Source organism: Tigriopus californicus, chromosome 9, assembly GCF_007210705.1.
Source record: "Tigriopus californicus strain San Diego chromosome 9, Tcal_SD_v2.1, whole genome shotgun sequence".
Classification (NCBI taxonomy): Eukaryota; Metazoa; Arthropoda; class Copepoda; order Harpacticoida; family Harpacticidae; genus Tigriopus; species Tigriopus californicus.
The window spans coordinates 1,146,693-1,167,921 of record NC_081448.1 but is presented as its reverse complement, the minus strand read 5'-3'; the positions used below and the strand labels follow the sequence as shown (position 1 = coordinate 1,167,921).

General features: G+C 44.4%; 1 protein-coding gene across 1 annotated transcript in view; it reads right to left on the bottom strand.

Annotated features, from left to right (window-relative positions):
• LOC131887429 (tyrosine-protein phosphatase 99A-like) overlaps positions 1-21,229 on the bottom strand; it is a 52,790-nt gene that overhangs the window by 21,657 nt on the left and 9,904 nt on the right. Inside the window, exons 3-6 of the mRNA XM_059236035.1 lie at positions 10,753-10,876; positions 9,742-9,941; positions 9,176-9,363; positions 4,773-4,887 (exon numbers count right to left, since the gene is read on the bottom strand). Of these exons, the coding sequence (XP_059092018.1) occupies positions 4,773-4,887; positions 9,176-9,363; positions 9,742-9,941; positions 10,753-10,876 (627 nt within the window). The remainder of the gene's footprint in view (positions 1-4,772; positions 4,888-9,175; positions 9,364-9,741; positions 9,942-10,752; positions 10,877-21,229) is intronic.

Below are 21,229 nucleotides of genomic sequence, written 5' to 3'. Positions count from 1 at the left end.
TCTTCACCATACTAGAAGAGTCGCTTCGGCTCCTGAGCAGTGACGTCGGTACACTCGAGTATCTAGCAGTGACCAAAAATGCTCCAAGAACCTCGCAAAATGGGCAAACCAAAGCTAAAATCAATTCAAGTGACACCACCAGTACGCCCTCCGCCGAGAGAGTGTTAGGGAAAGAAGGGCCAGAGGATTCCGATTTCGTATTCGCATGCCATCGTCAGCTCGCTCGACGACAACGACAACGAGAGGATGGAAATACTTCTTCTCCCCTTGTCCTAACATCCCATTTGAAGAGGCACTAAAAGAAAGGCCCCAAACTCGGGATTGATGCCGCCGAAGCCGAAAAATGCCCCAAAACAGAGGGCTGGGGACAAAAGCCAGAGAGTTCGTTAGTGAGCTGTTGGACCAATCGTTTAATGACCATCGTATAAATTGGGTAATGTTAGCTTGGGTACAAGCATTTTGTTTTAGTGATCTCTTCCTGGGTCATCCAATCAAAGAAATTGCGTCTGTAAACTTTTCCGCTGATTTGACACAAAGATTGAGAACAGGGGACATTCACGATCTCGACCCAAGATTCTTTTCGCTCTAGGGTATGTGTCTACCTACGTCAAGAGGCCAGGAGAGCGAGGGGCAGCAAGTTTTGAGGGTAATCAACCCCCTTGGTAACGATGGTACAAGTCAATGGGAATGATTAAGAGGGTTTCATTGCATCCATCTCCTTGGAATACTAATTGGTAGTCGTCTGCTCGATTCTGCCAATCAAGCGGGTTTGGACTTGGGACGTAGACAAGATGAAGAGTGACCCTTGAACTTGGTTCAGGTTCTCTGATTGTCACAAATACCGTACTAAGAGTAATAGTGGACCAACAATGTTTACATGCTACACATCTTCCCCATTATCTGTCCCGGGTACTTGGCCATCAAATATCAAAAATGGAAAAGATGCACTTCCGAGAATTTGGGACCATCAGTTTTACTCATCATAGGTAAGGATGGGTCCAACATTTCCGAGGCTTGTCGCGTTGGGGGCTTTCATTGGAGAGTCTTTTCCTCAAGCAACTCTGTAATTCGGAAGGATTCCCAAATCAATGGGTGAGTTTACTATTGGATTGAAGGGGGGCTTGGCTTTGAGTGAGTAAATTTATGTGAACGACTGGATTCTCGGTCGTTTCCTCCCCAGGAAATCACGAGCCAATGGAAAGTGGAAACAACCTCAATGACAAGACATTTGTTGTTAAAGCGACCTTTTTAAGACGACATAGAGTGGTACAATCTCCGTGGAGGAGAATGTGTGCGTCAGCCATTCGGATCCATTTTGTACGGAATGCACGGTACATGTACGCCCTTACAACAACAACAACAACAACAACTAAGGGGTAGACGAATACGGTATTGTACATAGAAGGCAGGATAGAAGCTTGTAGCAAAGCAGTAAAGCACTCTGTCTCCCTCCAACAAACCATGGGATCCCAATGACTTTTACATTGTACGAAGAACCCGTGTGGACGGAATAGAAGACGAAAGAAGGAGAAGGAGAAGAGCCGACCAGGACTAAAAGCATTCGCTTCCAACGAGAGAAATGACGCTATTTGTAACGATGACGTCGACTACTACTACTATGTACAACAACGACTGCTACTGCGACGCCAAAGAAAGAGGAATTCAGCCACGGTTTTAAAGGCAATCTTGTCTCCATTTAGGGCTTCTCCGAGCTATCTTCTTCCATCCCGACAAAAGAACCATATGCTGAGATGTGTTGATCAAGAGCCATAACATGACCCAACCATGCTCAAATGAAACTTTTGGGCAGACCAAAAACATGTCGCGATGGAAACACGACAATGCCAACACGACAATACGACATTGGAACTCGAAGATGCCAAAATGCGTGATCGAGATGATGTTATTATTGTCCGGACAAGTTTGTTCTTGTTACATTCACATGGTATATGTATGTATGGTATGACTCAAGGCCAGAAAACCGACCAAGCAGTAGCTGCTAAGCCCGTAGTTTACGCATGGCACCAAGAGATTAGAGCTTCTTAAAGTTGATTTGAATCTTTGTTCGCTCGCACTTTATCTTGGTTCCCTTTTCTTATCTTGGGTGCGTGACAAGTCAATGTGGACAAATTGAGGGGTAAACACCTTTCCGGGGTCCATTATTCCATAATTTCTGTGTTTACACTCAGCCAGTCAACCAGTCAGTTAGCCAGTCAGTCATTGAGCTCACTTTGTTTAGGACCAAAGTGGTCCCACAATCGAAGGTCCCGATCTCTGTGAGAATTTAATTGCAGCCTTGTGGCACCGAATGAGGGGGAATCAAATGGTGTCGAGTCGCTTCCCAAGAGACGGATTAACAAACACAAGTCGGTGGGGCTCTCACTTTATTCAAGAGGAATTTAGTGCTTCCTTTATCTGCTTTCATTTCTTCTATACCTCGCTCCCTGTTGGATTAGGAATTTAGGCTCGCTTTCATGGTGGTTGATAGACTGACAATCTTGGTTCAAACATCGTGATGAACAAGGCCAGAAAGTGAGAAAAACTTGGGTAGATTCGTGAGTGAGTGTTTGCTGAGTCAGCTGCCCATTCTCTCTTTTGAGGCCAGTGAGTTGGGGTTGCTGATCATCTTCGTCTTTCTCTTCCTCAGCCTCAGCCAGCCTCATCCTCGGTCACATTTGGAGCTCAAACACTTGCAAAAAGCCTCTCTTTTTGCTCATTGAAAGAAACATGGACTTTCCTTCACCATTCAGAGAGAGAAAGAGAGAGAATTGAGCCAAAGGCTCTCTCATCCTCTCTTTCGCTGCCTTCTTCCATCCATTCAGTGGAACGGACCTCTTTAAGCGAGGACTCCTTGACTTGATTACCCCCTGTGGAAACCGAGATTTCCCTCAGCTTTGGCGGACTCCCGTCAGGTTTTAAATCTTCATCAGCTGGCCCTGGAGACAAAAAGGCATCTCTGTGACAAAGTTGAACATATCAACAGATCCTCCCTCACCCTAGAAGTCCAGCGATGAGTGCCAAGATTTGACACAAGAGAGGCCGAAACCCAAGAGAAACATCAGTAAATAAATACGTCCATCTATCCGTCGGCAAGTTCTTTTCCTAAGGTGCAATGGGTGAAGGCGAATCTTTTCAGGAAACTTTGAGCAAATCCAGCCTCAGGTCTCTTCTCTCTATTGCCAATGAAGTATTACGTATAGGAGGATATTTACTACGGGTTATGTACTTGGCGCCCTGGCCTTGTCTAAGAGCATTCCACGTTGGCTAGAAGTAATTTCCAACTAATGTTCCAAAAAGGACCAAAACGAGATGTAATTTGAAAGCCAGACTGCCACCGACCAAAGTGGAGTGGTGGAAGGTGGAAGTTCAGGGGCCATTTCATCCTTTTAAGTGAAAGTTTCTCGAGATCTTTTCTCAGTTGGAACCACAGAAGGGGTCCTTCTCGTCCTTTTCTTTGTTGGCTTGTTGTTTGCGTCCTCACTCTGGGTGTCCTTGTCATCCTGGGCTCCACCTTTGACCAAGAGAGCGTGAAGGCCCTTGTTTCCAACTTTTCGAAGAACATTTTCCAACTTAAATGCATTCCACTCCTCAATAACCAACGACCTGGAAGAGCTTTACTGGGATTCGCTTTGTTCTCAGAATCGAATAGGCCACCTAGTGTGAGTCAACTGATGAAATCATCGACGATGCCGATGACCAGGACACTTGCAGGGGATCATCGATTCACTCCAACGAGGATCGAGGCCATCGGGAGAGTGGAAACGATTTCCGCTCGAGATGAAATGCATTCGCGCTCTCAGCGAAAAAGGTGCAGAAATGAAGACAGTCCCGAGAAATCTAGGCCATTCTTGTTCTTTTTCCCTTCTCTCTCTCTCTGTCTCTGTCTCTCTCTTTCGCTTTCGCTTTCCCACACGTCCTTTTTCGTCTTTTCAAGGGGGTCCATTCCCACATGTCTTCTTCATATTCGCGATGTACATTGTAGTGGTATACCGTATACACGCAGTACTTGAGGGCCCAGGGCAATGCACAGAAAGATCTCACCACGAAGAATCCCATCTTCATCTTCTTGTTGTTCCAAGGCTTTGGAATTTTTTGCCCTACCACCTTTTTATCACGCATGTTTCATGGAATCGGCTTTGTATTCCTAATTCAGCTCAGAGACGAGCACAACTGCAAAAGCACTTGTGGTCCGACAATATGATCCTTCCGAATGATTCTTGGTCCACTTGTTAAGTCATTTACTCTCAGAATGACGCATATTGCCTTCCGTTGACAGCCTAGGAACATCAACCAACTAGATTTTGAACTTTTGGAATTGGAACATGAGTTTTGGAACCAAGTTGTCTAGTTGTTGGTTGTGCGTAAATCCCCCCTCCCGTCCAAAAGTAACTAGGCTAAACTAAATGTATTAATGAATTCTCAAAGTTGACCGACTTCCCTGATCATAATTCCATCTATGGCAAGTCAGTTGTTTCCTCGCCAACGTTTTCAGGAGGGTCCGAAAGTAAAATGCATCCATGAAAAGTTGCTAATGCACATGAGGGACAAACGACTGCCACATTCTCTACTAAGGGTCCATTCGAGACTCCTGTTTTTCATAATGGACATCCAGGCAGACCAACTATTGCAGATCCACCAACCTCTGATTGGAGGCTTCGAGCTTGGATCAGTGGTCGCTTTCAAGGATAGCAGTAACAACAACAATAATCATCTTCATAATGGTGATGGTGAAAGGGGGATTTGAACGGTCGGAGTCTAAGTTGGGCACTTACCACCTTCATCGGTCATGACCACCACAATGGTTTCAGGGCCATTGCCCTCCGGGTTGAACACTTTAAGGGAGACCAGGTATTGAGTGTATGTCTCCAGTCCGTCGATTGTGTATTCCTGAAAGAGAGGAAAAGTGCTTTTATGGACTGTACTTCGTCGAGTGAATCTGTGAAAATCATCAGTCGGGATGAGATGATAGGCCCGAAGGGTAGAGCAGCTCAGGAACAACAAGGCCATAAATGTAAAGGCTCCCTTGATGGCCTTTAGAAGAACGAGGGGCCCTTAAAGGCCTCTCTGGGCGTCCACAGCCTGTCGTGACCCTGAGTAGGCTCACATTTTTCTTCTCCTAACAGATTCCGGATACCAACATCAATGGAGGGGAACACTCTCGGAGTAATCCATGACTGTTGTGCTCCGACTTTCATCGATTTGTCGCTTGCTCATGGTAAAGAAAATGATACCAGTTTAATGTGGATGAAAATCAAGTACTACCGGTACCGACACCGTCTGATCCAGACGAGAAGTTATCCGAATGAAAACTACCCACGACAAAACTCAACGAGAGAGGAGGGGAAGAGCGAAAAGAAAAAGAAGAAGTAATAGAAGTGGTAGTAGTAGTGGTGGTGGCTGTGGTAGTGAAGCCCTGGCGTGGACTCAGTTTTCTCCAAGCCCAAAGTAACGAGAGTGATCCACTAAATCTTCTATCCAATTCCGATGTAGACCAACGCCAAGTTCGCCACCAATTCATGTCAGCGCAATGAAATGTCTTGCCGATTTCGCGAAACCATTCCTGAGGAACTGAAAGCATGACTGCTGCTCTACCATAGAGTAGTTGTGAAATGATTTATACAGTTATACGTCTCTTGAAAAGCCTCTGGAACTGGCTCTTGAGCGAGTAATCCCAGGTCTCAATGGGCCCAAGATGATGCATCTTCATTCCAGAGATGACCCCAGTGCCTTGAAAGTTTGTCTTTCCGCTTCGAGATCGAAAACAAAGGCCTTTCTGCCAACTGACACCGTCTGACCCAGAGTTGTTTACTTGCTAAAGGAGTGTGACGGGACTAAAGCACTTCTTGTTCCAATATGTGAAGGGCATGGATGTCCACTGTTTGAGGTCCAGACACAGCCTCCATGATAAATATGACGATCCATCACTCTAGGGCTGACCAGACATGATGGAATTACGAACTTGTGTTCCCAATTGCCATCCAATCTCCAGTCTCGAGTCCGGGGTCCTCCAACGGGAACCTGGGAACTTGGATCAAATGTCTGGACTTTATGGTTCACTGACTCCCAAGGCCAAATCTCGAGGAACATCGACTCGAGGAGGAGAGCCTACAAATCTCTCTTAATCATGGATTGGCCCGAGCCAAAAAGCTATCCGATAGTCCAACGCATACGTTGTTGGTTGGGAATCCGAGTGAAGGCGAAAGTTCAGGGAGTAATTTATTGTGGGATCTGATAGATCTTATATGTGTGCGTATATCTTCAATAATGCCTCCGCCCTACGTTCATCAGTACATTATGGGCACGCCTAATGAGGTTTTCGTTTTCGTTCACGCAATCGATAGCGGGGCCCATGAAGTCATCAAAAAGTGTCGGGAAATTTCTCGTTAGAACCGCGTTTCACGTCAATTACCAGCTATTCAATCATTTGAACGGCAGAAAGTTCTTTACTACTATGGAGTGTAGCTACACCATCACATTAGGTCGGATTCAGGATCAGGAACGAACTTTCCTGACCGAGGTGTTTCCGGCCACGTGGGTTAGCGGCCTTACTCACTTAGTTGGTTGGTTGGTTGGTTGGTTGGTTGGTTATTCTTCATCCTAAAAAGGTGAGGCGGGCTAGGTAGTCCACCTAACTTTGTGGCCGAGACTAACTTTTCTCTATCCTCGAGCTAGGTGAGCTCTCCTCCACTCAAAGCAGGACACGCGTCATGGTTGGGGAAACGGGAGTGCCACTTTTCTGCCATTCTCCGATAAATGGGGGGTTATTTGCACAATTAGGGCGCCCATTTGCTCACGCATTTGAATGGTAATGTACTGGCAAATCCTTTGAAATTGCTAACGCCTGGGAACTTGGGCGTCAAACTTCAAAAGTGGATGTACACCATATGCTGAGAGCCTTGAAGGTGGTTGAAGCACAATACTGTATATGCAGTCTTTCCAATGAAATGCTCATCATGTGGTTATTTTCGCTTTTGGTTGGATCAAGAACACGAAGGAGCCTGACTCGTTGCCTCGCCAATGCGCTTTTTGTGCAAACAGTTATGCATCGTAGGGAAACTATTTCCGAGTTGTTTTGATTTGGACGTCCAAGTTTTTTCTTCGTCTTTGGGTTTGCGTGTGTGCCAGCGAAAAAAAGTCTTTCTTTTCTGCATGTACAATTTTTGAGGTAAGAAGTCGGAAAGGGATATGAAGTTATGAGTCATGCAAAAAGGGGCCAGACTCAATTCCAAACTCCTGTGAGACGTTCAATGTTTTTCCAAGTTAAACCATAACATGAGCAAATGCTCGGGTTCTCATAAGCATTTATGAATAACATTCCTGGAACCAGCCACCAAATTTGGTTTCATTCGAATAATTCCAGTCATCCCCGGAATGTAGGTCACAGACATACGTAGATCTCTAAGTTCTGTGGTTTTCTACTGCATAATTGTGGTGTGTTAGCTAACCGAGGAGCAGGGCAAAGAGTTGGTTTAAGTTCAACATTTAGCTGCTTGAGTCTCAATTTTTGGCAAACTCCCCAAGAGCCACTAAATCGAACTAACTTGAAATGGAGTTCCTGGGAAGAAACAGGCCTTAGTAGAAAAGGGCCCGGGGTTTGTTGTTGACCAATAAAGGGCCCCTTTCTCAATGTAAATGGACTTCATGCCAATTCTTCTCTCGTAATGCCGAAAGGAATCTCGCCAAATGACCCTGGAAACCCGAGTTTCGTTGCGACCAAGGACTTAAGCCATGAATATCGTCCAGACGAGACAATAAATTGAGCAGAAAAACGAGCTATTTTTCCATTTCCAGCTAAAAGACAACCAAGCTAGTCCCTGGGGGTGTTTGGGTAAGGCTGGCAATGCAGATTATACATTTTCCAAATGAACAAGGCGCCAAATAGACTCGTTGGAACAGAATGCCAATTCGCCATTTCCTAAATTAAATAAGGCTTCCAGAACTCGTAGATCGCCTATCTTTCCTGGAAAGTTATGAACTTGGTTGGTCTCGTTTTGTTTCCAGATAGTCCCCAATCCAACAACTTGGTCACCTTGGCATTGGAGGATGTTTACCTACCGAAGAAGATTCGACACCCTGGGGATTGCGCGGGGATTTCAAAGTCAGATTTGTCGTGTCTGACTGAGGGGTATCATTATGCGTTGAACTTTCACGGATGAGCTAGATTGTTGGCTCGGAATTGGGGCACCTGCTCTTCAACTTCTTCAGTGCCTACAGTCAAATGAGCAGTAGCTTCCTCCAGCGACCGAGTTCCCAACAAATTGGATTAAGAGGCCCTTCGCCTTCAAACCCGGCAAATCTAGCATGAAAGTCAATTTTAAGTTCCAGCCACACTGATGGAATCTTCTTCTAGACATCCTTAGGGCTGAAGGAACGAAAGAACCGCTTTTGAAGTCTTCTCTGGCGCATGCCCAAGAGAGTGTTTGGCTGTTGTTGAATAGGTCTTTAGAATCAATTTCACACCTAGAGGCACTTTAGAGCGTAGTTGGTTCGCAATCTCCTTCCTTTCAGCCATGTCAAGTGTATTACAATCCCAGTAAGGAAAGTTTCCTGGAACATAAAGCTGGAACACACGTCCTACTCTACTGTACGTACTGTAGGCAGTGAAGCAAGCTCTCCTCTTCAAGCGGGCTCTTTGCAGCCTTGAAGTATTGGCAAACTTGCCATACCTTGAAACTGGGAAACTCTATCAATTTTAATGGAAACTTGCCGGATTCACTCACTGTGAGAACCAATTGATGGATTACCTCACCAAGCCAATGTAGTCGTGTCAAAAAAGGATGAATAACGAATGAATAACTATCCTCTGTCGAGTTCGAATAGATTGCTTGGACAATGAGGTTTGAAGCAATTCATTATTAATGACATGACCTTTTCGGGCCTACATAAACGTATGCGTGGAGCTGAGGAGCACATGTCTTGACTCTCCGTTTCTCTTCCCCTTTTTGTTAAAGTGACCCGGAAACATTTTGACAACAACCCTTCCCATTTCCCTCGATGACCTTTCGGGAATTTTCGTTTCATTCAAGTTTGGCATTTTTCTCAGTACCGGACTCGGTTTCTGCTTTTCTGTTTTTCTGAAGTCTCCCTTTCAATAATCATGAGATAATCAATAGCTTTCAAGGCGGCGTCTAAGAAAGTTTTTAAGTCTTCCAGTTTTTGTGTGCTTTGTTCTTACCGTGGCAGAAGGGTTTTCAATGGGAACTTCGACGGCCTTGGATTCGGGCTCGTCGCGCGGGCGGTAAGATAACTTGAATCCAAGGAATTGTCCATGAATGGTCCGTGTCTCAGGGGCTTGCCAACTCAGATACAATGACGTACTCGACGTGTTATGGGCAGCGGTGACTCGAGGCTTGCCAGATGGCTCTGAAAGTGGAACAGGTTGGGTCGTGAATGGGATAGATCTCGAAGAAATCCCAGTTCCGTGACAAAACCAATGAGTCACACGGTTCAGGTTCATTCAAGGTTAGATGTGACAAAGGGTTGGCAAAGGACGAGAGGTAATCTTGGCCTTCAAGGCTTTGGAATCATCAAGACCATCGTCTCCTGAGGGTTGTACCCGCCGTATTATGAGCAACGCTCTGTCCTCTAATATTCAAATGGGGGGGGGGCGTCTGGTCTCAAGGGGCTTGTCAAATGCATTGCATTTCGTGATTACCACCGGGGCCAATGGAATATACACATCTCTTTCGTTGGGAGAGGGTGGATGAAAACGTGCCAAGGTCGATGCTTGAAAATACTTACTTTCCATCAAGGTTACCGTTGGATATGAGTTTTTCCCGGGTTTAGACCGGCCAACGATGTTCATAGCGGACACCCGAAAACTGTAGACGGTGTAAGGCTGAAGGTTGTTCACAGTGTATCTCGTCTCCGTGGAGTTGGTGTGGAGCTCCTGTTCCAAGTATTGGAATCCACTTTCATCATCGGCTTTCACGGATCGCCACCTGAAATAAGAGGCCCAAAGTTCAGGAGGCACTTTATTGGGCAGATTTCAACCAAAGTTGGTGGGATTGGAAACGAGGTTGACGTTTCGCCAACTCTGACATTCAGTGAGCAATGATGATTAATGGGGAAAAGTGGAACAGATTTAACGGGGAAATTCAAGAGAGGCGGAATATTTTTTGGCTGGAGTTCGAGTTATAATCTCAACCTCCACATTTAACCCCGTGGAGATTGGCTCAAGGATTCTTTTTTGTTTCCCTAAGGTTAGACCGCAATCTGAGTATCTCAGGTGAGGCAATTTCTGCTTGGTGTCTTCCATGATGAGTTATGTTCCTCCCTTTAAGAGGCCTTCAATGGCCTTTAAAAGGCCTGGCTCCTAACCTGCCAGCCTTCAGCTCAGCTCAGAGGAAGAAGGAGGAAGCGAAGATATATCCTCGGTGAGCACCTCATCTTCTATTCTTCGAAAGAGACTTGTCAATAAGTTCATTTTTCATCTTTTTCGCCCTCCCACAGCCATGATGGTTGGTGCTCATATCTCTCATTCCTCTCGTTTTCCACGAGAACTCCCTTTGAAAGACATTTCTGGGAATTTATCTCCTTTTAGCCACCAGAGCCAGGAGTAGTAATAGTAGTGCCAGACCATTTGCCGAGAAAAGTTTCTCCTTTCAAGATAATAGATCTTGGAGACATCCAAAGGTATGTCGCTAGAGTTCGTTTTTTTTCTTGCTTCTCTTTCCTATTGCTCACTCAAATTGTTCCATGCCAGATAAATGAGACTTTTTCCGTTTAAATTGATGAATTACTCAGACTCACCCGGTAGTGACAATGTAACCCAAAACCGGCGAATCCGGGTTCTTTCGCGGTTTGGCCCACGTGAGTGACACGGACCGGGAATCAAACCCGGTGGTCATGGGTCGTCCAGGCGGTTGAGGTACATCTGGAATATAGAAAAGAGAAAGAGATGGATCACATGTGCAAATTTCCCATGGTTCATATGGCCCAGGAATCTATTCGAGGCATAGAAAATACCGAGTGTACGCATTGCAGATTCATAAATCTTCACAGAACTCTCAATGACAATTTGATCAATTCATCTTAGACCATAATATATATGTTTGTGAGGGAGTAGTGGAATAGAAATCGCCCAAGAGAAAGGGAAAAAGAGAGAGACGGGATGGGGTATTGGGTAAAAACACGGATGAGGAACCCTGCCAAGTAAAAAAGTATCCGCTGACGTGAATAAATGTCGCCAAAGACAGCCTGGGTCAGCTCAAGATTTACGTACGTACATTCGCTCGACCTTGCTTTAGACAGAACTCCTTCCAATTGACCCATATTGATTATAGTGATCACTAACAAACCGTGTCTTTCTCAGTCTTCGACCAACGAGACCTCATTGCTCCTGACAACTTGACGATTTTTGCTCTCCGTACTGACATAATTCCTTAGACATATAAATTGGATATTAAGTCTCTGCTGTGTTGCCCCAACTCGTCCTCTCAATGGGGATTGCTTGCTAGTCCCGGCAAATATTTTTATGGCTTCACCGAAGTCTAGACAAAGCTGTTCTAGTGGGATGGGACTGGTTCCACCCTGTTTGTGTCTGGCTATTATCTGACTATTTAGTGGGAACTCGACTGAAACCACGGACACTTCCGTCTCCCCTTTTTGCCAGTCTACGTAGCTAGTTCTCTTTTTGAGGAGAGGAAAAAAAAGAGGACTCTCATTATATCACAACACACGAAGTAGGGGCTAATTTTAGGGTAGCCACTCGGTTCATTTTCTCTCGGCTCAATAACTCAAACCAAGGTGACGAATAATGGTTCTCTTTGAATGGAACACGTGACAGATGGACCGTTTAGAAAAGTTCAGACCCGGATTAATTCTGGACCATGAGAGCCATGGGCGCCAAAGTGAATGTTGGAAATGCATTTCCATTATGAAAATTACCACATCCGAGAGTTTGGCGGGCTTTTTTTCTCCTCTGGAAAGAAGCCGCTTGGTCTCTTGGAAGTGCATTAATCGCTAGATTTCCATTTCAATCCCCTGAAATTCCTAACCAATCATGGAAAGCCGAGCACTTTTTTTGCAAAAAGCTTTCTTCAATCCGTAGCGTAAGGGACGTGCTTGCCCTCGCAGCCATTCGCCACGTGATATCTTCAGCACCTTTCTCATATCTAGCCAAGTTTCTAAACGAATTAAAGACGAAGGGAAATGTCCTTGGAACACGCAGAACTGCCGAAAACTTGGATGACTGGACTTAGAAAGAAGGTACTGGTGATGTGGTGACCATCGTTATGACCTAAGGGGGTCAAGAAAAGCCTCGGGGAAGGTAAGCCATCAGTTCGTGTGGACCATGGGCCAAAACCAGAAAGAGACATTAGCACGAACAACTTCCTCTCTCTCTCTTGTCCAATTGGTGCCACAACAGAAGAGCTCGAGAGCTTGAAAGCTCGATCTTTGGCTCCTCCAGGGGCTAACTACTTTCCTTCGTGGCTTAAAATAATAAAATTAAGCGTTCCACTTGAGGCCGATCTCTCTTTGGCTGACCTTTCCTTTTAGGGTCGTGGAAGGTTAGATTTGGGCTAGAGGTTGGCTGTGTCGTCTAGCATTTTCATCCTGTGATTTTCCGGCCTTGTTTGCAGATCAATCTTAGTAGAAGCAGTGGCGGCAGCCGGCCATGAAAGCCCAAGCAGTCCCTGAGTGGTTCTCTGCTTTGATGTCTCACTTCATTCGTCACTCTATTTGCTCGATTTCTACTTTCGGTCCTTCCCCCTGAAGCTCAGTCACTCCATGAAAGGACGACAGAACGTGACAGTCATAATGGGAACCCTAGAACCCTTTAATAAAACACTATACAACGGTCGCTTCCCAAGTTTTTGGACTTGGAGATTTGGGGAAAAGCGTGATGGCTTCAAGACTTTGAAAATATCAGCCTTGACTTGGCAACTGTCCTTGAGGCCATTCCTTCTTTCTTTCTGGACGAACTTATGAGAACATGTCGATAAATTATGTGCATTCTCATTTCCAGATTTTTCATACCGAAATATCTGTACCGTATTCGCGGATTGGAATAGCGAGTTGCATATTTCGGAGGGTCGTATTTTGATTGTTCAACCATCCTGACTGCTTCCGTCGGTGTCCCAAGAGAGCACAAGCGACGAGAGAACGGAACAAAGAGGCAATGGAAGCGTTCTCGGGTTCCATTTTCGAATGGAAGAGTCCCAAATGTGTGCATGTGTATACACACTATTGTGTACGCAGTACATAGAAGACCTACTCCTACTAGTACTAGTACTACTATATGCTTGGAATTAGTCACGCGAAAAATGTCGAGCCGTCAAGTTGGAGGAAGAAAAATGCTCTTAACTTAATTTGTTAGGGGCCACATGCCAAGGAAAGATCTCACATTCAAAGCACCGCACCTGTCGCGACCACTTCCATTCGAATCATTCTCGTTCTTCCCAAACAACCTTGAACTTTCATGGAAAACTAACAAATCATCTCATAAGCGTCTCAACTACTTTGTCGCAATCAAATTATTTCTATTCCAATCAAAGTCCGGATCCCTCATAAATAGCTCATCGAAAGGTCTTGTTTTGATTTGGCAAGTTGTAAGCTTTGCAAGCTTTTGAATCCATTATAATGGAATGTGCATTAAGAGTACGTGGAGATATTTACCTTCGCCATTGGAGGAATTAAACTGTAAGCTGTATTAAAAGTACGTGAGAGGTAGGAACATTTTGAAATGAAAAATGTAAAGCAAATTGCTTCTACGAAATTTTGCTTCATCCATGCAGCCACTTGAAAAAAAAAATCATTTCTCAGAAGTTCCAGAAGGCCAATTCGACGTTCCTCTTCCTTTAGCAAAAAGGATGCTCACCCTCTTTAAAATTAAACGTGGGATACTACGAGAAATGTTCCGTTTCTCAGACAATTCTAGTCGTAGAAGCAGAAGGTAAAAGGGCGAAAAAACAGTGGCTCGTTTTTTCTCCAAAAGTAGGAGGTACGGGACGAGCTGATATTGCGAAATTTCTCTTGAAGGCTATAAATTCGAAAGTTTTCTCATTTTCCTCGGAAAAAGTAGCAACAACAAAACTGGAATTGTCATCCTACACTCAAGGAAACTCTCTCTTCGAGGTAGGTAGCACCATTCACTGGCCAACCTCGAAAGATCCACCTTTAAAAAAATCCATAGGCTTATACCATGACACAGTTCGTTCCAATCCTAACGGAAAGGCAAGGTTGACTCTATTCTCCGAATGGGACTCTATGCATATATTGATCATTTTAGAAACGCCCTTAGAGTCAAGAAGTGAATTGGTAGGGACGGAGTTAATGTTTTATTTACAGTGGCACACCAAAATGGAACGGCGCTGGATGCTATTTTCCTGAGGGAGAAAATGGAATTGAATTGAACGCCTTCTCATGTTTGTCGTTGTCTCTGAAGAACAATAATAATCATCATCTCCCTAATACTGAAGGGCTCCGTGGCAAATGGGAACACTGCTGGACTGCCGGGCTTCATCTCGATCTTCAAAGGGTGGAATATGAGTCGGCTGAGACAACTCTAGCCCTGGAAAGCGAGGTGCTTTGGCCTGCCAGTAGTCATGTTGGATACTTTCTGCAATTGCTAAGGCTTTAGTTGTCCAGGAACAGGTATAGAGTAACATGCCGAGCTCACTTGAAGGTGATGTTGCTCTTTAAAGTGGATGGTTCCCTTGTGGACTATTTGTTCAGTTCTTTTTGTTCCTCGAAGCACCAGGAAGATATGAATTCTGAGATCCATTTTCCGTGGCCTAAAAGTATCTGTATGTCAAGAGAACACAAGAGAAAGGAGAAGAGCAAGACTTTTAAAGGGGAAAGAGATGAATTCTCTTTCAATTTCGTGGTTTGGTGCTCATAATTCTTTTTTCTTTTTGATGGCTCCAAGATCTACAATGGTCCAATAAAAAGGAACCTCACGATACTAGCCGTGTAGTCGGCGGCAGGTGTACTTTCAAAGAGAATTAACAATGATCACATGTCCCATTTGCGCAACCGTCTTGAAGGTTCACGGGGTTTTTGTTCCCTACCCTCTTAACCACATTGAAACACACATTTCATAGCACGGTCTGTAGAAATAAGGGAAATGGGGAACACTTTTTTATGATTGTAGGTTCCCGCTCTGCCGTGGACTCACTTGGGATGATGATCCCTGCCAGGGCAAAAAGAAGCCCGTCTTAATGGCTTGGATGAGATATTTTAGCACTTTTGCAGATGTTGCTTAGTTGCCAGTGGCTCATGATTTAGGGCCCTCTAACAACAACAACAACATTGCCAAGGTTCCAACTCAAGACCACCGGCCAGACAGACAAATCATAATAAACAACCAAAAGCAAAGAGGATACTGTGGAACAAAATGTGTTGTGTGGAACTCCAGTCAAGATATTGGTTAAATTGGGGGCTAAAGCATGACTACGACCAAAAAATATGGAGCAACTTATCGGGGAAAAGCTGAATCATTATTTGGTAATGAAAACTAATTGTAGCCGATTGCGAAAGAAGATCGACTTTCTCAGAGTGAAAGTATGCATTTAGTTTGTTTCAAAATAGCTTATTCTTGATTAGAGCGCGTCAATGTAAATGCTGCTTCAGGGGCCAAAACAAATGGAACTGCTAGTTATTCGATCGTGTCACTTTGTCTTGGCAAGGACATATCAGTCGATCATGATGATCTTGAATACAATATGGCGATTGGGGGTTGGGGGGGTCGGTTCTCAAGAGCAAGACGATATCTTAATGATCCTAGTCATTCTTGTCACGTTGCTCCCTTTGTCTCGTGTTCAATTCCGTCGTGCCTTTTTGAGAGTCATGTTCCAAGCTCCAATTTGCTTGGAAATCACATTTTGATCGCCATTAGAGACTCGTTATCTTCTCCAAGCTAAGGACCAATAAAGAAGAGGCACTTGGGAGACTGCGTACAGTTTTTCCCGTCATTTTCTGGCATCTATGTAAACTCCCACTTCGCATTCACTCACATTCGTTAGTCCAATTCTCTGAAGGAAGTCTCCTCCTAAGCAAAACTTATAGGGGGAATGATGTGCAATGAATCCAAGAATGAGGGTTCAAGTGATCTACATATTCCATTGATATCCCTGAATACTAATCATGTGTTGGAGAAATGATGAAATGCTCATGCGTGCCCAGCAGCTGACATTCCAGTCATAATAGCGCTCTACATAGAGCAGACATTCTTGAGCCAGTCATATCAGTCGTCCCATGATCATTATCTATGATCTAACGATGCTCTTTAAGCTCTGCAATGCAGTATAAATGGCATGGGATCCCCCGGCCTCCCCCCTCTAAATTGGAACTTATATGAAGAGGTCTCTGGGTGCTCTTTGAGCCATTTTCTGATAAGTATACGGACTCCTCTGGGCTCTCTGTAGTACTACCCTAGAGTGTGTACCGTATACTTTAAAGTGTAAGGCGCTTGGCTGTGTAAATTTGTCTTTCTCTATGGAGAGGTTCGTGAGAACGTCCCTCCGAGTTAGTTGCCTTTTACAGTTGCGGTGGTGGGCTTGGGGCAAATGACTTTTGCGAGATAAAAGCAATGAAATGCCATGCTAGAGAATAATGCTGACTGGGTAAGAAATCTTGATTCCTTAATCCCCCTTTCGCGTTTCTCTTCAGTGCTACAAAGACACGAACAAATACTCGTGGTCGAAATCCAACCATGCTATTAATTTAGGCACACCAAATAAATGAGTCAATGGATAGCTTCTTACGACTTCTTACCACTTATATGCATAAAAAAGGTTGCCCTGAATTGTCTATTTGAGCTCTCTGGTCGAGTCTTTGAAATATACTTTTGTGGCTGTCATGCGATTGAAATATACATATAAAAGAAGATGGCGAGGTAATTTTGTATTATGTGTGCACACTCTCAGGAATGGAGAATGGAGAGTGGAGAGTATGAGTGTGTATTTGGGTGCAATTAGTGAAGCTTTTCCGTGTCGTGCACTTGGGATTGGCCAATCACAATGCATTCACTCTATCTACTTGAATGGGGATACCTCAATCTCAGTCACCCTCAACACAGAACTAACAACCCCTAGATACGGAAACGTCCACTCTGACGGTGAAAACGCGACCATATAGGGGAAGGTGTTTAGTTCGGGATCTGTGATCGCCTTCAATATTGTTCCGTTCATTGAGAGAGGCTTTGACAAAGTGTGAGGGTGGAGAGCCAAGAATACGAGAAGCGAACCAAAAGTGGGGACTTATTTCCATAGTCACGCGAGTAACACACTTGGCTCAATCTCGGGTGAGCACATGAATGCACTAACTACCAGTGAATGATTAAATGTTGCCCAAGAAACGCCGCTTCATTTCATGTACGAAGAGTAGAGTATACGGATTAGCTTGAATTTGGCCAACGTTGGATCATCAACTTGGTCAGTTTTAGCTTTTCACATTTCAAAGGCCAAGAGACAAGGGAAAAGGGACATTCCATTCGTGTCCCGGCTCGGAATTTGAGGAATTGGGAATAAGAGCGAGTTTCAATTGCTCTTTTGGGGTTTCAGAAAATCAGATCCAATTGAATGGGGATCCTTTGAGATAAGACATCGCTAGCCCTCATTTGGCGTTTTATTGCATTTCTCGTGTAATTTGACAAGGGAAAAGAGGGTTGGAGAAATTCGGATGGATTTATGTCCAAAAGTTTAAGCCATTTTTTCTTCGTTTCTTTTCCAAGAATGTTGTGTACATCACAAGAATGTAGGGGAGATCGGTCGCAGTATGTTCTGTCCATATGAAACTACTGTACACTCGATTGACAGTGCAACTTTGTTCGGCTTGTTCAACCCCTCACCCTAAAAGTTTGGCTGTTCAGCAATACGAGAAATTAACCATTTCTCGTGCGGCTTGAAATACGATTTTCTCTACCTTGAATGAATGGCTAACGCGATCACAATCAATAACCTCGTTCTCCCGTGGTCTAAATAGTTGAACTCGTGTAAGGACATCAATCAAAGAGAATCTTTCACACAGTGGGCGGTGGATACATGGGTGAATGGGTGGGTTTGTGAGTACTCGCAGGAACAGGAACCGGCTTCTAATTAAAGTTTCAGGAAGTCTCGAAAACTCATGCCAGAGTAATCGAGCCCAAGCCTCTCGTAAGTTTCCCAAGTGACGTCTGAATATGGAGAAAGTCGAGGGAGACGGAAAGTGAGAGAGAGGGAGAGAGCCTTTCTTTCACCCAGATGGAGTGAGAGCTGGAGAAACCAACAAATCAAGGGGTTGAAACTGGAGGGCTCAAAACTTGGCAGTGACATCAAGTATTTTGTCAGTTATTGATGGAAATTGTTCGAGTTGGTGGCATGTCAGGCCATGATTCTTGCCGCTTGGAACACTGATTGGAAGCGCGGTTCATGTTGTTCATTTCAAAAGCCCGGTCGGTGGTAGTGGATGAATCTGCCTTTGTACTCGGGGGCTCCTTATCCTCACTGTTGATCTTCTCATATTTCATCTCTTTGTCTCTTAAGTCACGTTGACAAGGAGCACTTACAGAAATTTGAGCCCTGCATGAATCCAGGTTTGTGTTTCCATTAAGCAAATTCTGTTCCCAAAAGAGGATGATTCTCAGTGGATGCAAGACTCAGAGAAACAAGAGACACTCACTGAAAGAGAATTGTTCCAGACTGGAAAAGGGGATCTAGAATTGCATTTGGAAATAAAGTCACTCAAAACTGACATCTGACTTGAGAATGAGAAGGAATAAAAAGATCAATCCCAAGTTCCTCCCACGAAGAGGGACGAGCAGAAGAGGCAGAAGGGGACTCAAAAAAGAGTTTCCTGGGCTCCTCGACCACCATAGGACACTAGTCGTCGGAGTCGTCAGTGGAATGTGCTTCAAAGACAAGGCTCAAATTCCTATTTAAATTCCGCGGCTGTCATTTCTGGGCTTACAACACCATCGGGACCTTCAGCCTTGTTCCAAAAGTAAAAGTCGCCACGAAACACGTCTGACACGCCCAAGCTTATTCTATCAGCATTCGGGATCCTAAAGCAACTTCATCGAATAAAACGTGATTCGTACCAATTCTTAGATTCCTTTGGTTGCTTTTAGACATTCGAACCTCGATCGGAAAGTCGTCCCCAACTCACAATGGGCCGAGAAAGTCTGGTTGGAACTTTGGCGTTGAGGAACAGCTCCACGTGCTTATTCTGGGCGGTTTGTTCCATTGAAAGAGAGGGGAGTCGTATTTTTCTCGTCTTCGTCTTTTAGTTCTTTTGTTCTAATTCCATTTACTCTGTGGATACTTCTTCCTTTTCTCCTGCTTCCACTCTCTCTTCTATCTCAAATTTCTGCATTATTCCATATTCATTCTACTTCTCCTCTTAGAGTGTTCCAAAAAATTGAACCACAGGCGGAGGCTTTCTTTTATTGTTCCACCCAGAACCACGTAGAGTACGCACAAAAGATCAAAGCATTGGATCCCTGTTTGCCTTTTGTTCTTGTCAAAACGCATTAATATAAAATCCGAATAGAACAGAGGGCCCAGCGAGCGATCCAGCTCCCTCCGATTATTTCTGCCTTGGGTTGTTGTTTCTTTTTTTTCGTCTCCTTAGTCTCGAATATGGACCATTGCACCGAGACAGGAAGCTATTTGAATATTTTTGATCTCTGTAGTGCCACTAAATTATGTGTTTTTTCCTCTCTGAATTGTTCTAAGGTCCATACGATAACCCCATGCTCCCTTTGGATTTCCATCCACCCCAAGTTAGTAACTCGTTCATTGCCTCTCTTTTTCAGAAGACTTCTGGCATCTCTAGTAAAGTTGTTCCAATATGGAACATGGAACAGGTATGTGGAGCAACCAACCACCCGTGGAGCCACCCTTCTTCTCCCTTTGGAGGCATTGTTAATGGAGAGGGAGGTTGGCTCCTCTTGTCAATGTGCTGTTACAACCAGACCTGAACCTCTTCAATGTAGATGTTCCAGAGGCTCTTTTCCCATTAAATCCCTTTTCCAAGTGTTGAAGCCTTATTTTTAGGGATTGAATTTCCTGTCAAGATAGGCTTTTACTTCATTTTGAACACACATGGACCTCCAAGATTGCCTAGGTATGTTATCTGCTGGATATTTAGCTCACTTCGAGACGATGTCACAATGGGTGTTCCCTATTGTTCCATGAGGTGTCCTGGGCTCACAAAAAGTGAGACACGCGTGTGTTCCTCGTGGTGGTGGTGAAGGTAGGGTAGTCGAATGGTGGTTGCCATCATCTTGACAGGCTTTCATTCATCGAGAAGGCAGTCAATGCTCTGTTCTCTGGGACAGACAAGACTTGATCCACAACAGCCACCACACGAATAGAGGAAGCATTGATTAAACTGGAAGCATATTTTCCGTCATTTTCTGAAGCTACTTGGAAATGAATACTGTACGGCCAAGGCGGATGTGGAAGCATATTTTCCGTCATTTTCTGAAGCTACTTGGAAATGAATATGAGGAAAAGGACGAAGCAAAACTTGCCAAAGTGTCGGAATCTAATTGAATTCGACGCCTGTTTCAAATTCCATTGAGGATTCAACCCAGGCGCAGTCTGGTTATCTTTTCAAAGTTTGGGAACAGTCCTCTTATTTCCATCCTCTCTCTCCCCTTTCTTTTCCTCATTTAATTCGGTAATTTCCACACACCATACTCGAAGTTTTTCAAATTCCAATGTAACCAACGCGAAGGAAGAACTTGTGGTGAAAACGAGCCAAGAAACAGATACTTAATTGGTTTCTCAAGACATCCACATCCCCTTCTCGTTGTCTTCCAGGGTCCCAAAATTGGAAATGTGTGTGTGATCTTCTGGATGAAATCAGGCAGAAAAGGTGTGCAAATATGGTTCCAGAAACTCTTCCACTACATCCAGTGGGCGCTAGTCATGATTTTCACTTTTACTATTGCGCTTGTCCTGTTGGTATACGTACGTATATCTGGAATACCCAGACCCAGAAAAGTTATAGACGAACATGAAAAGTTTGTTTGGGTTGGGGTGAGGGAGAAGGTAAGAAGGATGAGTTACCCAAGAGGCCCTCTCTTGCTCATTCGGGGGCTTCAGAATAAGGAATAGGTAAAGAGAATCGAAAGCGAGGGAGAAAGTTTTTTTGCCATCCTCTCGTTTCGAAATCTCTCTGCCAAACTAGCTACCACTCTTTCCATTTGACTTTGGTTTTGGCACCCCATGAATAATGGGGAGTAATGGCTTTTGATAGGTTTGAGCGTTGGAGATTTGCTTTCTTTTTTTTTGGGGGG